At 33.2% G+C, this 25,747-nt stretch overlaps 1 protein-coding gene across 1 annotated transcript in view; it reads right to left on the bottom strand.

Annotated features, from left to right (window-relative positions):
- Positions 1–17,495: 17,495 nt before the first annotated feature.
- Positions 17,496–25,747, bottom strand: part of LOC101895249 (zinc finger protein 37) — a 38,236-nt gene continuing 29,984 nt past the window's right edge. Inside the window, exon 2 of the mRNA XM_020036097.2 lies at positions 17,496–19,440. Coding sequence (XP_019891656.2) covers positions 18,038–19,440 — 1,403 coding nt within the window. The 3' untranslated portion in view covers positions 17,496–18,037. The remainder of the gene's footprint in view (positions 19,441–25,747) is intronic.

Raw genomic sequence — 25,747 nt, 5'->3', positions numbered from 1 at the left:
AGGGGTATTGCCCCCCTTCGGCAGCAGAATCATATTCTGTTTGTTCTCTCCCTTTTGCTGTGGACGGTGTTCAGTGTTTTTATCTCATTAATCGGTAGCCAATGGACAGAGAAGTTCATTTGAGAAAGATGTGTTTAAAGGAAATAAAAATATTTTAAACTACGCTTTTGAATCAGAGATTCTCAAACTGGAGGTTCATAGAGGTTAACATAAAAAATATTGTGATTTTAAGCTATTATTGGGATACAACAAATGCTTTGTAAATGACCCTACATTTTTTGTATAATTTATTAGAAATTTAATGGACTTTCTTCTTAAGAGGCGATTGAATAATACAAAAATATTCCAAAATAATAATTCCAAAAAGAGTTTTATTAGAAAATTATCGATATGAGCCTCGATGTTGTAGATTCCATATTGTCTTAGATTTAGTTCAAAGCTCTAAATGGACTTTCTCGGTCCACTTGATTCCGAATGTTCGAAAAGAAAGAATGTAAGATTTTTTGGAAAAAAGTAATTTTTCTTTATTCCATTAGACAAATAGTAATCACCTGGAAACTACTACCAAAATCAGATTTCATATGTAGTGTTTATTCACGAAGGGGTATTTTATGTTTTCTCAGCTCTCAAAAAATTTAAACGTAACTGCATCGAAGCTCTCAAATGCTTAAAAATCAAGGACGTTGTTGTATACTAGAACCTTTAAGACCATATATACTAGAACCTGATGAAAATGAAAATTCTGCAATATGCACATAGATTCTCTCTTATTTTATCTTTGTTGATAATAAAATTTTAATGTTGGCCCTCTATGTGGTAGGTTTCGAAAGAATGGACCAAATTTGTCCAATTCGTATCGGACCTAAATAAATATGATATAAGTATTGCGACGTACCAACTTTGGACTATATTGGAAACATTCTTCACTTAACATGAGATGTGTGACATTTTTCAAACTTCATCTAATGTAGATAATAACAGATCTTGTGTAAGCAAAAATGCATGTGAGTGTGAAAATTGAGAGAGTAGAATGCTTATCTTATTTTCTTTGAGCGTTTCGTTCTTTAAAATCTTGAACCCTATGTGGGGAAGCACCAGAAGAAATGGTGCGATCTCTACCATCTTTGTACCAATACATCCCATCTTCACAGCAGATCTTGTGTTAGTAAAAATAATAGGATGGGTGAAATATGAAAAGAACCGCATACTTTTTTCCGATTTTATTATCGTTTTGGTTATTAGCATTGATGCAAATATTAGGATTTGCTAAGTTTTAGCCAATTCCGATTATCCTTTCTCTTTTTTTGCAGTAAAATATTTTGCATCTCCGAAGTCGACCTAAGTTCGATAATAAAACTACGATGTACCAAGTTTGGACCAAATCGAATGACCCACAAATACCAACTTTTAGACATATTCGAGGAAATTGTAGCAAAAATCATCAAAATACCGAATATCGGGAGGGACCGCAATATGGGACTATACAAAAACGTGTACCTATACATACAATGTTTCGCCACCGGAGCTAGAACCCATTATGACCAACAAATACCAATTTTTAGACAAATCTGTGAAAAAATGTGGCAAAAATCATTAAAATACCGAATGTCAGGAGGTACCGTTATATGGGGGCTATACCAAAGCGTGGACCTATATATACAGGGTTTCGCCACACGAACTAGGACATATTATGACCTACAAATACCAATTTTCAGACAAATCTGTGAAAAAATGTTGCAAAAATCATCAAAAATATTGGGAGGTACCGTTATATGGGGACTATACCAAAACGTGGACCGATATATCTCATTCTCAAGGTGGAGGATATAAAAATGGCGAATATAAATTTCAGCAAGTAATTCAACACACCTCCACATGAAAGCTCTCTTTGAAGCTTACATCTAAAATTTCAAAGGTAAAAATTAAGATTTTCAAAAAAAAAAAAAAAAAAATACATTGGATATGATTAGTAACGCGTATTACTTCTGGTACCTCCCCAACAAACGGGTAAATTACTTAAAAAATAAATATCTTGTGAGAATCTCGAAGGAAGTTTCTGATTTGGTTAAAAATTTGTAAATCAAAATATTCGTTTCAGACTTAGGTCAGGTGCGAAAATCGACATCAGAGGGTTAAAATTCTGAATAACAATTTCTCACCAAACTTCCCACATTATACTCCTAATATCTCAGCCCAGGGGCTCGGCCGATTTCGAAACGGTTTCTTTTGTGAGATTTTGTACATTTTCAACTGAAAAGTTCTGATCAAGAGTGAATATAGGATATAGTACTTCACTTCATTTGGCATCTCCCCCTTAAGCCTCTCTCGATATGTGTTAATTTAAACGTTGCACATCTGGGTACATGGCTCCATTTCTCCTGGTACTTTTCCCACTGATTTCCTTCAAACTTTACACATCTCATTAATTCTGCTCAAATTATATGTGGTGTGAAAATATTGGAAATCGGTCGGCTTCTTCTAGTACCTTCTCCAATAAAGTTCCAAATTTTCAAAATAGCCATATACCCTAAGCGAAGTGAATATCCTAAGCGAAGTGAATATCTGAATATTTCATTATGAAATGTGTATAGTTCTAAAAAATCGTACATATCGGTGATCGGTAATCTACTAATCCAACTATTTATTACTGATTATCTAGTCTCCACTTACTTCCAGTACACCATCTGGAAAATGTAATATTTCCTTTCCTACCTTATTTACATATTCATATAAAAGGACAAGCCTTATAAACTATAGCTAATGACTTTTCATACGGTCGGCCGGTCATTAGTCTTCAAAGATATTCAAATATCCATTCCACAGACGACATGGTTTACAAAAAAGTTGTCTCAAATAAGAATTCAACAATTAACCCTCATCCACCCACTTACCTTTCCAGAATCTTGGTCGCCCCTCCCAAAAGTCCGGTGACAATTAAAAACACATATTTTTATTTTCTTGTTTTTTTTCTGTTATTGTTAATGTTTTGTTTGTTGTTGTTATTATTTTCTGGATTTATTAATATATATATTTGTTTGTTTTTCATTGTTTTCACTGCTGTTTCAAGGCTCTAAAAATAGTTTACATGGTTCCACTAAAATGTAGATATATTTTGTTTTTTTTTTCTTTTTATAATGTATAATATATTTGTTTTTTGTTTCATATATATATATGTATAATGTATGTATATAATTATGTATATGTATGTATAAGTTCATGTAATAATTATTATTATAAATACAATAATTCATAATTTTATTACTTTATTTTGCTTGTGTGTGTCTGTGTGTGTTGTGAGTGTGTTTTTGCATTTTCTTTCCCCATACTTTTTTGCCGTTAGAGCTTGTAATATTTAATGTTGTAATATATGGATTTTCATTTATCATTATAAATTATATAATGTGGCTGTGAGTGTGTGTTTGTGTCGGTATTCGCTTGTGGAATTTTTATGTCATTTTAATGCTTTTATTGTTCACCAATATTTTGGTATGTCTTGCATTAATGTGTTTATGCGTCTCTGAATATTGAATGTCTCTGCACGCATGTGAGTGTATGTGTGTGTGAGAGAGTCCTTTGCGTAGAGAGGACTGGTGCTTGCGAGTATCTGTGTAAGTGTGCATACATTTGTATTGTAAGAGAGTTTGGGGCTATGTGTTTATTGTGGTATGTTTTAATATGTTTATTGTATTGATTTGTCTGTCTGTCCGTCCGTCTGTCTGTCCGACCATTCGTCTGTGTGCCAGTAAGCTTGTTTGTCTGCCGGCCTGTTGGAATTTCTCTCTCCATCTACAATTGTCCAATATCTCTTATCATTGTTCATTTCATTGTGCATGTGTTTGCATAAATGTAGGTATGTAAATGTGTGTGTGTGAGGTTAAATTGATTTGTTGTTGTTCCTGCTGTTGCTATGTATATGACTGTGTCTGTATGTATGTGATATCCATTAGATAAATTATTAATTGTTAGAAAGTCCATTTAAGTGTGTGTGTGTGACGGTTTATGTTATGGCATATATGTGTGTATGTGTTTACGTTTGATTTTAATATTTCATGCTTTTATGTGTGTGTAAATACATGTGTGTATGTGCATGCACATAACCTCTGCGTTTTTGTTTGAATTTTTATTGAATTAAAATTTAAATTGCAAAAATGGGATTTATTAAAATATTATCCAAATTAAATTCCGTTTCCCTGCCTTCCTTTTTTCTCCCTCTCTTCCCTTTAGCATGGTCTTGCTCTTTTATATGCAAATGCATAAATTTAAAGTCAAACACATTTTTTTAATAGTCCTTTGCTGATGTTTAGTTAGCCATGAAAAGTTGATAATAATATTTATAATAGGAGTCATTATTGATAATCAATTGGAAGCAAGAACATAATCTACATTCAATTAAGCTTATAAGAATTTGAGTTATTTAAATATAATTGAAAATTAGGTAAAATAATGAAAGAAAATGTTAGAAATAGTGTTAAGTTGGGATGGACTATTTCTTATTTTAAAATTAGGACTAAGATGTATAAGGGAGCTATATCCAACTCTGAACTGATCTCGATAAAATTTAGCAAAGGTAATTCTGAATTGTATTTGATATAGTTCTCTAAATATCGTTGTTGCAGAGCGTATATTACGGCTGCAGAGGACAAAAATAACAAATCGGATGAACATGGGAATGGGAGCTATAGCTATATCTAAACCGATTTCGATCATATTTGGCAGACTTATTTCCAGCCTTAATTGGGTCGTATGTGCAAAATTCCATATTAATTGGGCTGATATTACACGTTTTGGTGCACAATAAAAGGCAAATCGGACGAAAATGTGCAGGGTGAGGTGAAAAAACTGAAAACAACTTCAGACTGCTGTCATTTCTAAGCCACACGCTGTTAAAATTATTTCAGTCGCAGCTCATTATATTGTTTACAAGCGCACCAAAGCATTTTGGTGAGAATTTTCCAGAAAAAAGTTATTCGTGATGGAATTCAAGCGTGATAGTGTGATTTCTTTATATTTGGCTGGAAAACCACAAGTGGCTATCGTTAGAGCACTCCAGCATTTAAATGTGAATAAATCTTTTGTGTCTCGTACCATCGCTCGTTACCGTGATACTGAACGGAAGAAAACAGCAACATCAGCAGAAATGTTTCGAAACGTTAAGAAGCGACTTGATCGAAACCCGCGTCACTGTGGCCGAAAAATGGCTCGTCACCTGAACATATCGCAATACTCCATTCGGCAATTATTGAAATATGAGTTCGGGGAAAAGCCATTGAATTTTCAAAAAGAGCAAGAACTTATACCGCAACAGAAAGAAAATAGACTCAAAAGAGCTAAAGAGCTGTTCCGCTTGGCCGAAAGTGGTGAACTGCCGATGAGAAAACATTTGTTGTCCAGCAGTTTGTAAACAACAACCTCCGGTTGGCCACCAAAACTCAAGCCGGCCATGGACCGCCATAACAGTCTATGGTCGCTCTAAGCTCGTATTAATCGACCGTGGCATCCGAATAAATGCCGAATATTATCGCGAAAATATTCTAGAGGGTGTATTATAGACTTGGGCACGCAATCATTTTGGCCGCAGACGTTGGACATTCCAACAGGACTCAGCACCATTGCCCTGAGCACGCGCCACCCAAGAATGGTTACAAAATAAGGTTCATCGCTTAATTTCACAATGGCCACCAATTCGTTGGACTATTGTATCTGGAGTATTTTGGAAAGCAAGGTTGGCCCTAGAAAATATCAAAGTGTCGATCACCTCAAGCAAGTGCTTCGCCGGGAATGGGACAAAATACCGCAGAGCAACATTCGGGCAGCGTATGACGGTTTCATTGGCCGTTTGAAGGCCATAATTCGTGCCAAAGGTGACCTACTCGAACAAATCTAAACTTATTCAAAAATTTGATGATATTTCCGAACTTTTTAACTTTCATTCAATAAAATTAAAAAAAAGTGTAAAAAAATATGGCGTTTGACTTTGCTGCAGTTTTTTTATCTCACCTCTAGGTACAATAGTATTTTTATGAAAACTACATTGAATCTTTATGACGTATCCAATCCCAGTCAAAATCTCTACTTATAATTAATTTTTTTTTGCGGAAGGTGTTAAACATTACCATACAGATTGAAACATTACCAATATTTCTTCAATCAAGAATGACTCGGGAGTACTCCCACAAAAAACGAATAAGTGAAGAGTAGACTCCGTAGAAAACACCCACTCTTCGAGCAATACCACTCGCCAGTAAATTTGTGCTCTGATTACAAGGGTGGAGAATTTAAAAAACACAAAAGAGGAAATTCATTACTTTTTCATGGACAGGGCGATTATATATTAACTATATAGGATATAATTAAGTGTCAGACTACCTTTAGTCCCCGTATCCAAGGTAAACCACTTAGTCGTAAGGTACTTATCTTAAAAACGATTTTCTATCAACATAACCCCCATTCGAAGTTCTATCTGTAAAAAGACTTTTTTGAACAGAAAGGACTTTTGAAGCACAATGTGCTTCAGATTAATCAATTCTTATGAGATCCTAACTCTTATCCTTGTTTGCCGTAAATTATTTAAATCAATAAAAATTCAACAACTGCACAAGGTCTATCTTTCCAACCTTCTAATATATTTCTTACGTATTTCACTTGAAAGTTATGGGGATCCATTTTCAGTTAATGTTTTGATTTTCTTTTGTCGTATTCACTTTGAATTTCAGTTGCAATAAAAAATATAATTTTTTTATTTGTTATATGAAGGTTATAAGTTTATTAGCAATAATTAATAAATTGTAGAAGAAATAATTTATTTTTTGAATTTTTGTCTGGTTAATAAGAGTAATTGGTTGTTGTTTTGTTAAAGTTTTACTTGATTTTATTTTTCTCGTTTTGTTTTTTCTTTTTTGTTGTATTGACTGCTTGAACTCTAAATTTCTTGATTTTACTTCAACTGTACTGTGAAAATCGTTGTGAATTGCTAGATATTATATTTTAAATACTTTTTGTTTATTAATGTATGATTATTTGGTTGTTTAAAAACAAAAAATAATAATATATTTTTAAGATGTTACCTTTTTTTTGGATTTTTATTTTTAGTTTTTTTAAAGCCATAAGCTTGAGTGTTGGATTCTCTAAATAAATCGGCTTGATTGCTTTGGCCGTAGCTTTTTGGTTTTGGTGATTTTTTAGCTTGGTTTCCATTCTAATAATAAATATCTGTTTTTTTGTTTTGAATTTTTTTGTAAACTTATTATACAAGTCTTTGTTTTATATATCGTTTTAATTGCAATATAATAAAATATGATTTTTTTGGTTGTTTGTTCATATAAGTTTTTTTTTGTTATTTATATAATTTTTTTATATATATAATGTATAATATATAAGGTATGTATATATTAATAAAAAATGTTGTTTTTTGGTGTCTTTCTTGTATTTGAGAATAATTTATATTTTTTATTCATTTCATTATAAGTAATAAAAACTACGTTTTAATTATATTTGTTTTATTAAAAAATCTTTATTTTTAACACTACTGACTAGATTTTTTTTGGGGATTTTTGCTTTGTTTCTATTTCATTTGTATTGACTGGCCTTGTTTTCACAATAACTGACTAGATAATTGCGTTAAAATTCAAAATGTTCAATAAATAATGTTTTGTTAAAGAAAAAGTGAAAATTGTGAATATAAAATTAATAGCTAATGTACATTTTTGCAGTTATCACAACTAAGAGTTTCCTCCGCCATTTTAAAAATTGACTTAAGAACAAATTGACTATCTTAAAAATATCTAAAAATTTTGAAAGGGCTATACAAACATTAAATATTTCCTGGGATGAGTAAATTTTCCAACAAAGAAACCTAAAATTAAAATTCCAACTGGCTTAGTGAAAAATTGGAGCTAGAGCCTTTAAATGACAGGAAATTTTGAAGATACCGTTGAAAGACGTTTGGTTCGGTCAGGCTGATCTTCATATATCCTCCATCCTCCAATTGATTTAAGAACTACTATCTATCTATTTTAAAATAACTGCTTGTGAAAAATCGGAGCCGAAACCTTCAACATATCAACAATCAAGATGCACCGTTAAAAGTACACTTACATCGAATACTGCCGTCAAATGACGGCTCAATGCAATGAGAACAGCATCAATCAACCATACCAGTATTTGTTGGCCGCGTAACTGACAGCTCTTAGCAATGTGGAGTTCACTACATTAAGCAAATAATTCTCATTCACTTGGTAATGCCGGTCATATATACAGGGTGAGAGGAAAAACTGCAACCAACTGCAGACTGCCGTTAAAATTATTTCAGTAACAGCTCATAACAGCTGGAAAATACAAGTGGCTATCGTTAGAGCACTCCAGCATTTAAATGTGAATAATTCTTTCGTGTCTCGTATCATCGCTCGTTACCGTGATACTGGTAGCGTGGTCCGACGTCAAGGAAGTGGACGGACGAATACAACAACATCAGCAGAAATGGTTCGAAAAGTAAAGAAGCCATTTGACCGAAACGAAAAATGGTTCGAGAGCTGAACATATCGCAATATTCCATTCGTCAAATAATAAAAAATGAGCTCGGGGTAAAGGTAATGAAATTTGAAAAAAGTGCAATAACTTACACCGCAACAGAAAGAAAATAGAGGTTCTGGAGGTTGTATTAAAGCCTTGGGCCAAAAATTTTGGTCGCAGACCTTGGACATTCCAACAGGACTCAGCACCTTTGCAGTCAGCACGCGCCACCCAAGAATGGTTACAAAATGAGGTTCCTCGATTCATTATCAATGCACAATGGCTACCAAAATCTCCGGATACCAATCCGTTGGACTATTGTGTCTGGAGTATTTTGTAAAGCAAGTTTGGCACTAAAAAATACCAAAGTGCCGATCTCCTCAAGCAAGTCCTTTGCCGGGAATGGACCAAAATACCACAGAGCAACATTCGGGCAGCGTGTGACGGTTTTATTGGCCTTTTGAAGGCCATAATTCGGCCAAAGGTGACCAATTCGGGAAAATGTAAACTTATTCTAAAATTTGATGCTATTTCCGACATTTTTTGCTTTCATTCAATAAAATTTTGAGAATAAAGTGTAAAAATTATTGCGTTTGACTTTGTTGCAGTTTGTTCATCTCACCCTGTATATACTTTGTTAGGTCTGAAATTATTATTTCGACGAGTTACAATCCGAATGACAAACTTAATATACCCTACATGGTGGAGGGTATAAAAATAGGGTGTCAAATTTCCAAACATTACATAAAATGTACAATTTAGCACAACAGAAAGACGTACGTGTGAAAATACAGGCTTTATGAAGCCTCTTATGTATATTTTGGGGAGTTGCAACCAGAAGGCGGAGGGTATAAAAAGTTGGGCCTTGATTGTCGTTAATTTTTAGGACAAACATTAACGTCTGTCTATGCCCTTGAGTTAGAACGGAAAATCGAATATCCCCGCCGAATCTAGATATATCCTTACTCTCAGAACACTTCTTGAAATCACTGCATAAATGTACCAGAACTCAATATCAATCTTTGAAAAGTAATTTGAGGTTGCATAAAAATTATTTTAAAAAAATAATTAAAATGTTTGTGTTTTTAATGGAATTGAGTTTGGAAATGGAAGTTTAGTTAAAGGTACAAGAGTTACTTTTTATACAAAACGAACTAAAATATTTATAAATTTAATTTTAATATAAAACAATAAATGTTAAACAATTTTACATATTTTATTGTTTTTGCTGCTATGGGTTCAATTGTTTTTATTTTGGTATAAAAATAAAAAATAATGAAATTATATTGAAAAAATAACCAATTATGTTGTCATTTCAAAAATTATTATTTTAATAATTTCTGTATTTTTTAAATTAATGTTCTGCTAAATAAAAAAAACTTGATTTTTTCGTTCTACACTGGTTTGTTTGGTTATATTTTTAATTCAATCACAAAATTGTTGCCTCTACTCGCTCGCGAATGTAATAAATATATATGTGTGGCTTTGTATGTATATACTTGTTGTGTGTTTTGTTGTTGCATTCTCTAAATTTAGCTTAATCTAAAAATCTAAAAAAAATCTAAATTTAATATATAATTAATTGTAATATGTAAGTATTTGTTTATTGATCTCTTTTTTTGTTTGTTGTTTGGTTTTTTTTTAATGAGTACAAGTGGTTGTGTATGTGTGTGACTATAACTAATTTTTGTTGTTGTTTTTTTTTCAATTTACATGCTTGTGTTCGGTTTGTTGTTCTTGTTGTGGTAGCTAGTTTCCACACTACCCAAATTACCACTTAAGTTTAATAATTAATTTTGTAATGTTTTAATTAATATTAATAATAAATGGTTTTTGGTTGTTTGTATTTTAAATTTAAATCGTTGTCGTTGTTTTATTTAAGTTCGAAATGTTTTCAAATAGTTTGGTTTTTGGTTTATCCTTTTTGTTGTTGTTTTTAAGCTGTAAATATTTGTAATAATTGCTTTTATGTGTTTTTTTTTGCGTTTTGCTTTACTTTTGGGTTACAAACCAAAAAATATCATCAAATCATTTTTTCTTTTGAGTTTTAATTGACAATATATAATTATAATTTAATTGTAGATTTTTTCTTTCAAAATATTCACATTTTATTAATTGCCAAATGTTGCCGAGACGTTTCTTTTTTAAGAAAAAGTAGAATTGCTTTTTAGTTGCCTTTTTTATTATAACAAAAAAAAGTAAATAATAAATTTGTGACGGCGGTTGGATATTTTTGAGAAAAAAATATATTCAAAATATTTTAAAAACCGAATCAAATCTTATGGAAATACGTAGGAATACGTAGTCGAAACTTAAAGTCGATTTTTATGTTTTTCGAATATTGCCTTCTATAGAAATTTCATTTAATTCGATCAATACAAATTTAACCATTTTTCAAAATCCGATAAAGAGAAAATTTATTTAGATTTTTTGGATTTTGTCCTGTGTTGATACGCTTGAGGTTGAACAAGTAAAAAAGCAGTAAGTTCGGACGGACCGATTTGAAAGAATTTGTAAAATTTCAAAAAAAAAAAATCTATTAAAACCTTAAAAGTTCCGAATATAGCCGTTATATGGGGGTCTATACGAAGACATGGATCTGCATAGGCAACTTTTGTAGTAGGCCCTTACAATATTCAAATACGAAACTTGAAAAAAAATCAGGTAGGGAGGTGGCGTTATATCGGGGATATACGGTACCGTTATATCGGGAATATACGAAGACCCAGACCGGCATTGACAATTTTCTGTCACAGGCTGTAGTACCTATTAGGAACTTCAAATACGAAATTTCATAAAATTTCGCCGAATATTGTACCTAAAATTGTGCAAATACCGAATATGAGGAGGTACTGATATATGAGGCCTATATTTTTGTCAAAGATTGTAGTTCCCATTACGGAATTGCTAAAATCATCAAAATACCGAATATTGGGAGGTACCGTTATATGGAGGCTATACGAAGATGTGGGCATGCATACGCAATTTTTTGTCATAGGCTGCTACTGCAGCCCATTTCTCTTCCAGGGGGTAAAGAGCTTAGAAAGAACTTTACCATTCCATTGAAAAATGTGGCTAAAATAATGAAAATACTGAATATCGGGAGGTACCTTTGTGTGGGGGATATATGATATCAGGGACCTATATAGAACATTCTCTTCAAGGGGTTTAAGTACTCAGAAGGAACTCTTTGTGTGGATTTTTAGACAATTCAATTGAAAAATGTGACTGAAATCATCAAAATACCGAATATCGGGGTATCGTTATATGGGCACGATACGATATCATGGACCGATGTAGCCTGCAGACAAATGAATGGTCTGTGCTTCCTATATTTATCATCATTTTCGAATTTTACGCTGATGTCTATGTCTAAAATTATTATTCTGATGAGTTACAAACAGAATGACGAACTTAATATACCCTCCATTTTGTGTATGGTGGAGGGTATAAAAATTTCGACCACAAGTTTTGAATAGGGGCAAATTTGTCCCCTCTGTGTATTTAGGTTACCCTTTAATGTATAATTTGAAAACTCCGATACACGGTCTTCTATTTTTAGCTCTTCTTTCATAATCTTCTGGATTTTTCCTGTAATTATTTTTTTGTGTTACGCAGTGTTATGAGATCATCTTCTGGCCCACAAATAGTTCATTTGCTAGTGCGGAAGTCGAAAAATCGGCAAAAAACCTATGATTTCAAAAACGTTGACCATCACAAAAACTCGACTTTCACAACCGAAAGCAGATTAATCTATAGAATTTTCTGCAAAAAATGAAACCGCCGTTACATAATTATTTTTTACTCAAGTAAATTTTTAAACAAATTAAGCGAAGTAATAATAATTTTAATTTTATAAATAATTCAATTTTAGAGTGTCTAAATATTTTTTTCAGATTAAAATAATTTTCTTTACTTTTTGGGGTTTATATTTCAGTTATTTTTTAAATATAAATATTTTAATTTTATTTATATATATTTTTTTTTTGTTAATTCTTTATTTTATACAATACGTATTGTCCTTTTGATATGTTCTTTTTTAAATTATTTTATATATCATAATTTTGTTTTGTTATTTTAAATTTCAATAAAAATCTGCCTTTTGGGTTTTGAAGAAGTTTTTTTTTTGAGTTTTGATTAAGGATTGTTGTTATTTGTTTAAGAAGAATTGGTTTTGTTGTTCTAATTAAAAGTTTACTAGAATTGAAAAAAAAGAGATTTTCGGAATTCTAGTTAAATTGTTAATGTTGTTGTTGTTGCTGTTCTTGTTATTATTGATACTCGTATTAAGAAATCTGAGTTTGGAAATTGATTTTAGAGATATATATTAGGTTTGTTTTTAGTTTGGGATTTAGATTAAAGTAATACGCCACTGTTTGTTGTTTAGAGTCTTTGGAATTGTAGTTAAATTTTCAATGGTATTTTTTTTAAGTTTGTAGAGGGAGTATTTATTTATTTTGGTTTTTATTTCTGTTGTTTTTTTGTTTTGTTTTCAATTCTCTCTACTCTATATGGACGTTATAATTTTCTATGGTTTTTATTTTAAATTTATTTATTTTTCTTTTAACAAAAATTCTTCATAATTACGGTTGTTTGGTTAAATCGTTCAAATCTTTTTTAAATTTCATTTTGTCTATTTTGTTTTTTGTTATTTTATTTTTCTTGTTCTTATTGGACCCTATTTTAAGTTGAAATCATGCTAAGTAGTGTATATGGCTGTAAGCTGTAAATTTCCATTCCTAAATGGTTTTGATGGCATTCTAATTTGTGCTTCTTTTCCAACTTCTATTGTTTTCGTTATGAGGGATTTATGTTTTCTATTTAGTTGCTGCTGTTTTTTATTTTAAAAATTCAAATCTATATTTATTTGAGCTAGTTTCTATAGTTTGAAAATTTATTTTATAAAATTAATTATGGCCTCAATGGCCTGCTTAAGAGGGTGATTTTTTGAGAATTTAAAATTTGGTTTAATAAATTGTATTCGAATTTATCAGTAAATTTTTGTAGGTTTACAAAACAGATCTATGGCTGGTTTTGAAACTAAACGTGTCACTTCTAGAGTTAAAGAAATGAGCAAAAAACGCCAACGTATCCCTTTGGAACAGTGAAGGCTTAGGAAAAGCCTCAAAAATCCTTTGTGGCGATTCCAATGAGATAAAAACGACGAATCTTTTATTACTAGGTAGGAAAGACATTAGCGGGGTAACATGCATCCTTAGAGGGTATCTGGGCCTACAAGATCATCTGTGTAAGATAGGATGTGCTTACAAACATTGGGGTATTTTCTCTACCAATGCCCAGCGTATGCAAATATTATATCCCAATTCTTAGGGAGCGACTCCATACGATACCTTTATCAGATCATGGTAAAGGAAAAAAACAGTTACGGAATTCTGTTAGGGCAACTGAATTTCAAATATAATAGACTGTAAACTGCCAGTCTTTTTTAACAACCTTTTTAGTCTAGGACTCACAAAAGGCCTAAGCTGACCTAAGTGTATGTCCACCAGGACATGTGGCGATTATTTCGCCCCTCTTTTCAACCTATTACCCATTGATATTGCCTATTTGGTGCACAATTAATGAATATATATGGGAGTTATAGCCAAATTTGAGCCGATATTGATAAAAATTGGCAAAGGTATTTCTGGGTTGTATCTGATACCAAATATCATTCTTGTGGAGTCCATATTACGAATGTGAGGGTTTGAAACACCAAATCGTATGAAACATATATATGAGAGCCATTGCTATAACTGAACCGATTTTCACAAATTTTAATTAACTTACTTCTAGACTGAATTCGTTCGGATGTGTCAAAATTCAGGTCTTTTGGACTGATATTGGCCATTTGGTGCGCAATTAATCCGAAATCGGGAAATATATCTAAATTTAAACCGATTTCAATAGAGTTCGTCTTTGGGCCAAACAAATGTTTTTTTTTTTTTTTTGGAAAATTACATTTCAATCAGATAATAAATGACATTTTATTCACAAAAAGGTATGGATAGATGGTCGACGGACGGACGATGGATTGACGTGCATAAATCGACTCAGAAAGTGATTCTATGAAGATCCTCAAAAGTAACTATGGGTCTATCTCGCTCCCTTGTCCATTTTACAGACAAATGCAAAACATAATACCCTAACCACTATGTGGTAAAGGAAGCGACCTGTATTGGTTGAAAGCGATACGGAAGTTAGCTGAGTAGGTTTGGCTGGGCAGTTGAAGAGGTGCAGCATGTCATGTGATCCTGTGTCACCCTCTGGACAGGTGTTCTGAGCTCAGCTGGGCCAAATACGAATTGAGGCGGATGTACCATCCAGATTTCAGTTGTGCCTAAACTACTCTGGTTTGTTGCGGTAGCTCTCGTTCTTCTTCAGCAATGGGAGGGGAATAATCCCGGGGTGAGATATTCACTGTGTATTCTGCTTTAACTGATCTTATCTTCTCATGGGAGATTTGGAGATATTCTCATATAAGATCTGGAGATATTCTCATAAAAGACATGGAGATCTTGCCTAAGAAGAAACAGAGATTTTCCTTAATAAGATTTGAAGATTTTCTCAGAGCATATCAGGAGATCTCTTAAAGGATCTGGATATTGTCTCATAGAAGATCTATAGGTCTTCTATTAGAAGATTTGGATACCTTCCCACAGAAGATCTGAAGATATTCTCATAGAAGATCTGGAGATCATCTCATAAAAGAACTGGAGATTTCCCATAGATGAAGAACTGGCGATCTTCTCATAGAATCATCATAGATCTCGTAAGAGATCTGGTATGGCAACCTTCTCGTAAGAGGTCTGCTTTAAAGGCATGTTGATCTAGAGACTCTCTCTTAAATCTCTGTACCTCTCTCTCTCTCTCAAGATCATGAATGTCTCTGCTTACTTGTCTGGGCTGGTTGTGTTTTTAACACCCAACCGGTAAGACCTTTGCCTTCTCATGTAGCTGGTGAATAGGTGTCACAAGGAGGCAGCCTATTGCGATTCTTATGGCGGTGTTCTGGCAGGACTGAATGCGTTTCCATTGCGTAGCATTTACGTTGGCGGACCACACCGTTAAATGAGACAGATTTTCGATTATCCCTTTTCTAGTGTTCGAAAGCGACGATGTACTAGCCACATTTTACGCTTATGCTCATAACATGACACAAGACAATCCGGAGTTAACATTCTGGGTAATGTTGCTTCAAAATCAGAAAAAAAAAAATGGTCGACCACGAACATGTAGTTGCTGGGTGAAGGTCCCAACTCTCAGGCGAGAAGATGGGTTTTCCTTGGAAAGGAGCATAAAATGCTAAGTCGATTTAACGATGTACGTCTGTCTGCTGAAATTACGATACAGCCCACATTATTTGACGTAGAGCGTCAAAATTTAGCAGAACAATTTGTATTGCGTCTAGAATGGTTGGTATTCAAAATGAGATCTATCACTCCACGCTTTGGTATAGCCCCCATATAACGAAACCTTCCGATATTCGGTATTTTGATGATTTTTGCCACATTTTTGTACGATTTTGTCTAAAAATTAGTATTTAGTACGTCATTATGGGTTTTAGCTCCGGTGGCAAAAGATTGCATGTGTAGGTCCACGTTTTGGTATAGCCCCCATATATCGGTATCTGGTTTTTGTTACACATTTCCACGTATTTGTCTAAAAATTGGTATTTGTTAGTCATAATTGGTTCTAGTTCCGGCGACGAAACATTGTATATATAGGTTCAAGTTTTTGTATAGCTCCATTAAGCAACCCGATATTCGGTTTTTTGGTGATTTTTGTCGCATTTTCCCAAGAATATGTCTAACAATTGGTATTTGCGGGTCATAATGGGTTCTAATGTTGCCTTCACCCTAAGGTACTCTTCCCTATCATTGGGAACAAAATTCAGTTATGGAAAATTCAGTTTCCTATTCCGATAAACTTTGTGGGCATGTACATGGAGATTTGAATGGGTTTTATTTTATTTAAAAAAATACTAAACCAGATTTAGAATTCCCAAAAACATCCTCTTTTTCAAATTTCTACATATTTGTTGAACATATAAAAATTGAATTTTTGTAAATTTTTGGAATCGATTTGTAAAAACGCAAATTGTAAAATTCTGGAATTTTGTTGCCCAATTGAATTGAAAATGTGTCATTTGTTTATATTGGCGAGTAGTAATTATTTTTGTTTAGAATTACTGTTTTCATATCTTTTTTTTTCATTCGGTATTCCTATAAATGTATTTTAAAATATATATTTTATATATATGCATGTATGTATATAATATATATATATATAATTATAAATGTATAATTTTTTGTTTTACAAGTTTTAATCAACTGGATCTTTTGGTTGTATGTTTTGTTTATTTTAAATAGTAATAATTATTATATAATTTAATTTAATTATTTATTTTGTATAAATAGAATTTCTACTTATGTTCCATAATATTCGTTGCATGGGATTTTTACTTTAAGTTGTTGTTGTTGTTTTGTTGTGTTTGCTTTTGCTTAGGGTTTCCTTTGTTTTGCTTTGTTTTAAATCTAAATCTTATTTAAAAACGTAACTAAATCTATGCTCCTAATATAATGTAAAAATAAAAAATTGCCTTGCATTTCATATATTTTTGTTTTTATTTATAAATATATAATTTATAAAAAATGTGTTTTTAATTTTTTTATATAATTTTTTGGTTGGCCTAACGCCTGAATTTTTTTAAATATTTTTTTTTTTGTAACAATCTATGTTTGTAATTTTTGCTTCTTTTTTATATCTACAGTAAAATATTTGGAGATTCTATATATCTAGCTGGGCTCTTAAAGGGCCCTCTGCAGCAATGCTTGAAAGTTTAAGGAAAAATAAAATATTAAAGTATTTGGTCAAAAGTTTTGCTTTGGTAGAAAATGGGTAATATTTAAAAACCGATCATTTGCCGCAAAATTTATGTGAAATATACCAATATGAGGAAATCATTACAGATGGCTTTCATAAAAAATAGAGGGACCGGAATGCCGATCCAAACATATAATAATTGGTTAAGCCATACTTATATAACTAGATCGCCTTATTTCTCTTATATCTCTGCATTTTAGGCTGTATTTTGATCATGTTCACGTAACAAAATTTTAACTCTGGTATTACAGTATTCGAAATTAAAAAAAAATGCCATTAAAAAAGCAAAACTTTCAACCAAACAATCTGGATACTACATAAAATCTGAAAACAAATTGAAAATTAAAAACTATTATCTTTAAAGTTATGACTAGAAATTGCTCTTCTTTAAGTTTCTTTTATAACAAATTTTTATCATTCTCACTATTGAGTATTGTTGTTGTTGTTCTTGGTTTTTTTAAATCTAAAACTACAGATGTTTAATTGAAATTGTTGTAGGGTTTGATTCTGGTCATACATGTGCCAGATTTCTTCTTCACATTTGTCTTTCGCCATCTTCTCAGCAACTTGAACGTCATGCATTTTTGCCTCAAACTGACTTACCACTAAAATCCTGCTCCGCCTCCCGCTCCCCCTCCTCTTCCTAAGCTACAATAATATCCTCATCATTTTCATCACTGGAATACATCGACTCCACGGCCATGCTACTCAAACACTGATCATCATCAATTTTATTTGGATCGTCATGATCGTCACCCGATTGCTGGCCACTGCCCCCCGACTCCTTGATGCAGGCCGATTCAAGATGTTTATTCAAATATGATTTTAAGGCAAATGATTTGTGGCAACGCTTGCATTCGAAATTCTTGTCCACCGAATGGGTCATCATGTGTGCCCTCAAATTGGAACGATCCGCAAAAGCCTTGCCACAGTGAACACAGGCATAGGGCTTTTCGCCGGTGTGCGAACGCAAATGGCCCTGCAAAAGCCAGGGGCGCGAAAACAACTTGCCACAAATCTCACAGCTGTGCGACAGTTTGTGCGTTAACAAATGCATGGCCAGGGCGGGCATGGAGACATAGGCTTTGCCACAGGTGTTGCACTTCTTGGCCGACTGAGAGTCGAGCGAGCGATGTGTCTGCTTGTGACGCGACAAATTGCTGGATGTAGCATACTGCTTGCCACACTCCGAACATTTGTAACAGCCACGTTTTGATTTTTTCGTCGACTCCGATTTGGTCGCCTGTTGGTCTCCGGCCCGTTTCTTGCAGGCCTTGGTGCGACCATCGATAATGTTGAGACTGATTTTTAAATCGGCCTTGCCGTTGTCGGGCATAAATTCGGAACGCCACACACCATGCATTGTTCCCGGATGAGGCGGTTGTGAATGGCCGGATTCCGATGAGGAAGACATATCGATATCAATATCCGATGAATGATCGGAATTGGGCGGTGTCAGTGGAGAACAATTGTTGCCTGCCACGCCCACATTATGCGGGCCATGGTGATCATATGAACTGCTTATGTAACGTATCTTTGAGTTGGCCATTGCCATGGGATTTTGGTCGGTATCGATGAAGACGTTCAGATTATCGGGTTGTATGACGGCGGCACAATGTATTGGTTTGTTGCTTGGATTGGAAGAACTTGATATCTCCTGCATGTGGGGATGGTGGCGCGATTTCACATCGCCAGCACTGCTATCCTGATGCATTATGGTGACCACACACGGCGGTGTGAGGGGCGGTAAACTCTGAGAAAGTGACAACAAGTCATGGGCAGCCTCAGTTTCTTCGATACTGCGTTCGCGATATAAATGCGACACCTCTGGATTGTCACTGGAATTCTCAATTTTAATGACGGTTTTGTGATTGGCCCCGTTGCGTTGCTGATTGGCGGCCGAGGAGGTTGAAGAGGGAGAGCAGGAGCTTAGACCACCAGCTGGTGGGGCATAGAATATCACTTTGCTGCCATCCTCGGCGGCGCTGCGCCCACCATACTTTTGGACTATTTTGCTGGCTGCCATTATTTGTTCTTTGTGGGCATCTGCAATGGGAGAAAATTTATGAAATTAATATAATTATTTTTTAAATACTATTGTGGTCTGAAAATAACCAAAAATTAATCATAACCTAACTTCTGAACAAACACATTCATATTACCTTGGCTGTGTATTTATTTACAAATATTTGAAGTGAAGTTATTATAACCTAAATTAAAATAATTGCAGCTGTGTTCAAAGATTATTTGTTTACTTAACCTCAAATACCAAGAAGCTAATTGAAACTGAACTCAAATAATTAATATATCATTTATTTAATTGCAAATCATTTTTAATAAATTACTTTTGTTTTCCAATATAGTTCTCACTCAATAATACAATTGTGTGTAGATCGTTAATTTTATGTAACGTTTCTCAGGTTTGAGTGACAGTCATTTGTATTATTAGCTGACAACAAAAGTTAAATATTGTCAAATAAAAGTTATAGTGTTGAAAATATTTTTGGGATGGTGTTGCAGTTAGTTTTCATAAATATATAATTTCTTGAAGGATAAGTTCTTCTTTTGAAAAAAGTGGGAGGGCTTAAAAATGATTGATAATTTGGTACTTTTTTTATGGAAATTAATGAGCATATGATGATTCAATCCATGGTAAATGAATATAAAAATAAGCACCCTTGAAGATCTAGCTTCCCTTTCGACATCGCTTTAACTTCACCTCTTATTTAAAAAATGGATATACAGGGTGAGATAAAAATAAAAAAAACTGCAACAAAGTCAAACGCCATAATTTTTAATTTTTTTAATTTTATTGAATGAAAGCAAAAATGTCGGAAATAGCATCAAATGTTAGAATAAATTTAGATTTGTTCGAATTGGTCACTTTTAGCACGAATTATGGCCTTTAAACGGATAATGAAACCGCCACACGCTGCCTGAATGTTGCTCTGCGGTATTTCGGCCCATTGCCGGTGAAGCGCTTTCTTGAGGTCACTTTGGTATTTTTTAGTGCCAACCTTGCTTTCCAAAATACTTCAGCCACAATAGTCCAACGGATTGGTATCCGAAGATTTTGGTGGCCATTGTGTGCTGGAAATGAAGCGCGGAACCATTTGTAACCATTCTTGGGTAGTGCGTGTTGAGTGCTATTGTGCTGAGTCCTGTTGGAACGTCCAAGATCTGCGGCCAAAATGTTTGCTTTCCCAAGGCATTAATACACCCTCCAGATTATTTTCGCGACAATATTCGGTATTTATTCTGATGCCACGGTCGATTAATACGAGCGGAGAGCGATCATCGGCTGTTATGGCGACCAACCGACTGACCTCTTTGGCAAGACAACGGATTTTTTCTCATCGGAGAAAACCAAATTCGGCAGTTCACCACTTTCGGCCAAGCGAAGCAACTCTTTAGCTCTTTTTAGTCTATTTTTTCTGATTCGGTGTAAGTTCTTGCACTTTTTGGAATTTCAATGACTTTTTTTGGTTCGATATTGGTATACTTTTTTGTGGAGTTCCCATACAACGGTATTTCTTGGAGAAATTCTGGCTAAGCTTAACCGCAATTTTACTTTTTGGCTTCTCATTGGGTAGAATTTCTTCTTGAAAAAAACTTTATGTACTTTATGTACCATGGCTTTCGATATTTTGAAGGTTTCTCTCTCAATAGTGGCAACGGCCGATTTTACCATTTAATTTGACTTTTGAAGCATCTAACCAAGATTTTCCTTTTTTTATTTGATATTTATTATAATTCTGTTAGGTGTCACCAAAGCTCATTTCCATGCGAGTTTAATTTTTTCGTTTTAAGAAATTAATTTTGAAAGTTGATCGAAAGTCATTCGATACAGACGTCAGAGGTAATTTATATATCTCTGAAGAATTGCTGATGTCTATACGATCTGTCAGTGCAATTTTACAACTATGGGGAATAAACTACGTTATTATAAGCATTTTCTTAACAATTTCTCTTAAAGCCCAAATGTTTTATAACCAGTCCCTGGGTACTTAACTTAGCTGAGATATTCTCTATATCAACGCTCCCTTTCATATTTTGAACCCTTCACGTCATACCCATATATTTTTATTATCGTGGTATTAGTGGCATTGCATTTATCCTGAAGGGATTCTCCGCCACACAATTGCTCTACACTCTATAGAAGACACTTGGGTCATTATCTTTAATAAATTGCATGTACAAATAGCCCTTGCCAAAATAAAATTACAACAAACAAACACACACACACCACTTTGGAGAGCGAGTAAATTCGTTAACATTGTTTAATAGTAAACGTGTAGTTTTCGCCAGTTCAGTTGCAGAAAAAAAATTGGGGAGGGCAATGTAATTCGGATGAAAGAGAGGTAAGAAATAGGAAAAAAAAAAAACACAAGAAATAAACGATAACGAAATTTGCTGATGATTATTTTGCAAATAATAACGGACGTCCTAATAGTCGACTAGAGTAAGGGAGTAGAACGGCTGGTATAGATCTCCATCTAATTTAATACACACACTGCAGCATGGGGGTATAAACGTGCCACAGCAAGGTAACCCTCACGAAGGGTGACCGACTGTGGAGTGGTGAGTGTACGACTGGCTGGCTAGCTGTTGAAATAGAAAATTCGATTTCATGTAAACAGTTATAGGCTATAATAGTTAATAAGACTGTAAATATCCTCGTAAATCTCATTGAATATAATAACCAGCTGGAGAACACAAGCGGTCGAAACAAATAAAACAAGCAATTCGAAACAATAAGACTCATGTGCCCAAAGGGCATCGGTGTCCTTTAAGGTTCACTTCTTTTATTTTGACTTTCGTACAACTAAAACGGTTTGTATGTTATTAGTGTTTGTGTGTTTGTTTGTGGGTTTGTGTGTCCATGTCGCCTATTGTTGAAATAGAAAAAAACGAAGATATGAATGGAGTATCGAATATTTTCATAAAAAAATATATATTTCCACGCAATTGCCAGTCAATTATGAAGTTAAACACTCAAACACACGATCCACCATTTGGGTGATTTTGGCGTCCAGGACAGGTGGATTTTGCAGGACTTTGTAGTGTAAGAAATAAAATGTCAGATTTAATAAAGACATTGAATTCAAAGTTTGAAAAATTCTAAAAAGTTTATATCTTAAAAGCTGCTGGCTTTCAAGTTGTCTGGGTAGAAAGGACCCCTTTTGTATATTCTATATAAAGGAAAACCTAATCGATTTTCTACGCAAAGAAAGCCTACGAAGATCATATATAATATTATATTTCATATAGGTATTCCATTGTAATCTAAAAAAAGGTTTCTATTTATAGAAGATCTAACTTCTATCATTAGAAATCTTCTGTAGATCGTTAAGGGCTGGAAGGACTTCAATGTACGGGTGAAAAACTGTAACGGTGAAAACCCTATATGCTCTGTGAATAAAAATTATTTTTATCTTCTGCTAGAAGGTATTCTACAACTCGATCTCAATCATTAAATTCGCTTTCGATTAAACAATGTCCTTCAGTCTGTTTCACATTTATTTTAAGTAACGCTTTGAAATTTGGTACAATATTTGGATCATAATCTAGAATAAATGACATTGAAAATTGGATATTACGGTCCATATTGTAGGTTCTCTCCTAGAAAACTTCAATTTAAGTCTGGTTTTTTAGCCCCACAACTCTTAAATTATCGAAAAAGTTGGTCTGCATCACGTACTGACAGTTGATTTTTAGGGTTTTTGTTTTCAATACCATGAGATATTCGAAGGAATATATAATCAGGGTGAAATTATATTGGGATTTAGCCATGTCCATGTTTCCGTCCATTGAAATCACAAAAGAGCTAGTACTATTAAATACAGCTCTTTGAAATTTTACTCAGACATAAATATCATTCCTACAAGGACATGGAATATATCGGCCAATCGGTTTAGGTATAGTCCCTTTTATGATGGCTCCTTCTGAATTTCGGTAATTTAACTTAACCGAATCAGCTGTAATTTGGTAATTCGGATTCTCGGTGAGTACATTTACTGCTCGTAAAAATATTCTATATTCTCCTTATTTTAGGCTTTTTGATGGTCTTGGCTCAAATTTTCCAAAACATCAGCTGAAGTTTGGTATTTCGGGATATTTGTAGGTATATTTACTTTTTTAAAAAAAAATATTTTAGAACTTCTAAATGGTAAGGGTTTTGAAAACATAAAGTTTAACCATAAGCCAAGTTTTCACTTGGTGAAGGATATAACAATTTCCACTTGGACGAATATAAATTCGTTTTTTTTCGGAATTTTGTATTCTGTGCCGATGTATTTTATTTGTTTTCAAGGTCCATAATTGAATTAATTTTTTGTTTTGAAATACAAAATAAGATATATATGAGAGATACATATATTTCTGATTGTCAGAAATTACAATAGGGCTCATCTGTGGCCAAGGGTTTCAGACAACCGAGTACAAATATTTTTTTACAACCTTTATATTGAAATATTTGTGTCAATTTAAGGGGAAATTAGATTGGAGTCGGAGTTTAACCAACTGGCTCTACTACCAGGATAAAATACCATTTTATACTTTCCATGTTTGTGGAGGATGTTCAGAAATTCTTGTAAGAATAGAAGCACATCCGAAGGTCTTTTAATGTATTCTTCTGGCCTTTTGAAGAAGATAATAGTCTTAATGAGTCATAAAATAATAATCTTAAATAAATTAACGTTTTTATAGGTGTACTAAGAACGTATAAAATATGTATATTATTTCCTATAAACGGTTAGACTTTTTGTGGGTTTAAAGGTTTTATTATGAATATATGTACTAGAGAAGAAGATATGAAGATCTTTCATAGATTCTAGATATTTTAGAGGCTATTTTATATTTGAAGAGTATTTTCCGGGTGTGTCCCAAATTATATTGGCCTTGATGTTTAAAGTATAGTTGTGTCTATCTGAACTATGAACTAGTTCAGTACACCAGTTCCTAAACGTATGAGTGATTTCATATTCAACATATATATCATATCACTCATACGCTGAGTTTTCATACAAAAGACCGGATTCCACGGAACTAGTTCGTTCGATCCAACTAAATTTGCCCAACTCTAGTTTTAATTATAAGTTCCTTTGTACAAAAAAGGACATCATTGTCACAATTCTTCAATTCAATTCTTCTCTTCATTGTTTATAAAAAATATAAAATTTTTTCAATCTTAGCCCAGTAGACATTACCAATATTATTTGTAAAAAAACAGGACTTTATTTACAACAACCTCTTCCCATTAACAAGCACTTACTACTGCACATTAAAGAGGAAAAGAGCGTCTTACCTAGTCTTTGGCAATGCGTACTTTTGCAACAATGGGAGTACTTCAAATGAGATGTGTGAAAGTGTTTTTTGTTTCACTCTCTCTACTTCTTCGTCGTCGATTTTCTATGTGTCATGGTGACAATGTTTTTTTTTTCTTTGATATGTAAAATATATTTTATGCTCCTCAATAATTTCTCTTTCTACGAATGCAAAACATATATATTTTCTGTTGCCATTCTATTTTATGTTCCTCATTCTTGTGAAAAAAATGTATGTGAAAATAAGCCGAATGCAAAATATATACATGACTTGGATTAACTGTAATGACTGAAAATACAACAAAGATGTATGATCCATACGATCCAACGTAATAAAGATAACAACAAGTTCCTATAACTAAGATGGATTTATGATTTGTGCATTTCTTGTCTATCTTATTTATGCTCATTGAAGTTTATTTTTCATTTCTTCGTAACATGGAGTCAAATTTTAAATTTGAAATTCCACGGAACCTTGGGAATATAAAATTGCTGAGAACTGACCTTTTGTCAGGTATAAATCTTAATATTTAATGTTCATCATGCAAAAATGTATTCTATATTTAAACAAGCTAAAAAAGTATTTGTCGGTGTTGTCGTCAGATGCATTTCTCAGCCAATGTTCGATTATTTAAATATATTTTGACTTCTGTTATAATTCAAATTGAGACCCAATATGGAGTAGGTTCCGAAGAAATGGGCCAATATTGACCATTTCGTATCGGACCTAAATAAATATGATAAAAATATTGGGACGTGTCAGGCTTGAACTACAGCGACTACTTCCTTCACTTTCTAAAACATATGTGACAATTTTTAAGAAAAAGTTTATACAGATAAAAATATTGGTACATTCAAAAATACAAGAAAATCTAACATTTATATTCAATTTTATGCGAAAACATAAGTTCCAGATTTATCTCAGGTTGCTTGTTGAGAGAAATATTTAGATATAGCATGTTGTAAAGAATCAAGCAAGTCATGACAAACGAAAATGATGAAACCATTGAAAATTGTGGCCTTTTGTG

The sequence above is a fragment of the Musca domestica genome, unplaced genomic scaffold, assembly GCF_030504385.1.
Source record: "Musca domestica strain aabys unplaced genomic scaffold, Musca_domestica.polishedcontigs.V.1.1 15, whole genome shotgun sequence".
NCBI lineage: Eukaryota > Metazoa > Arthropoda > Insecta > Diptera > Muscidae > Musca > Musca domestica.
Note: the sequence above shows the minus strand (reverse complement) of the source record. Positions and strands in the feature narration are given on the sequence as shown.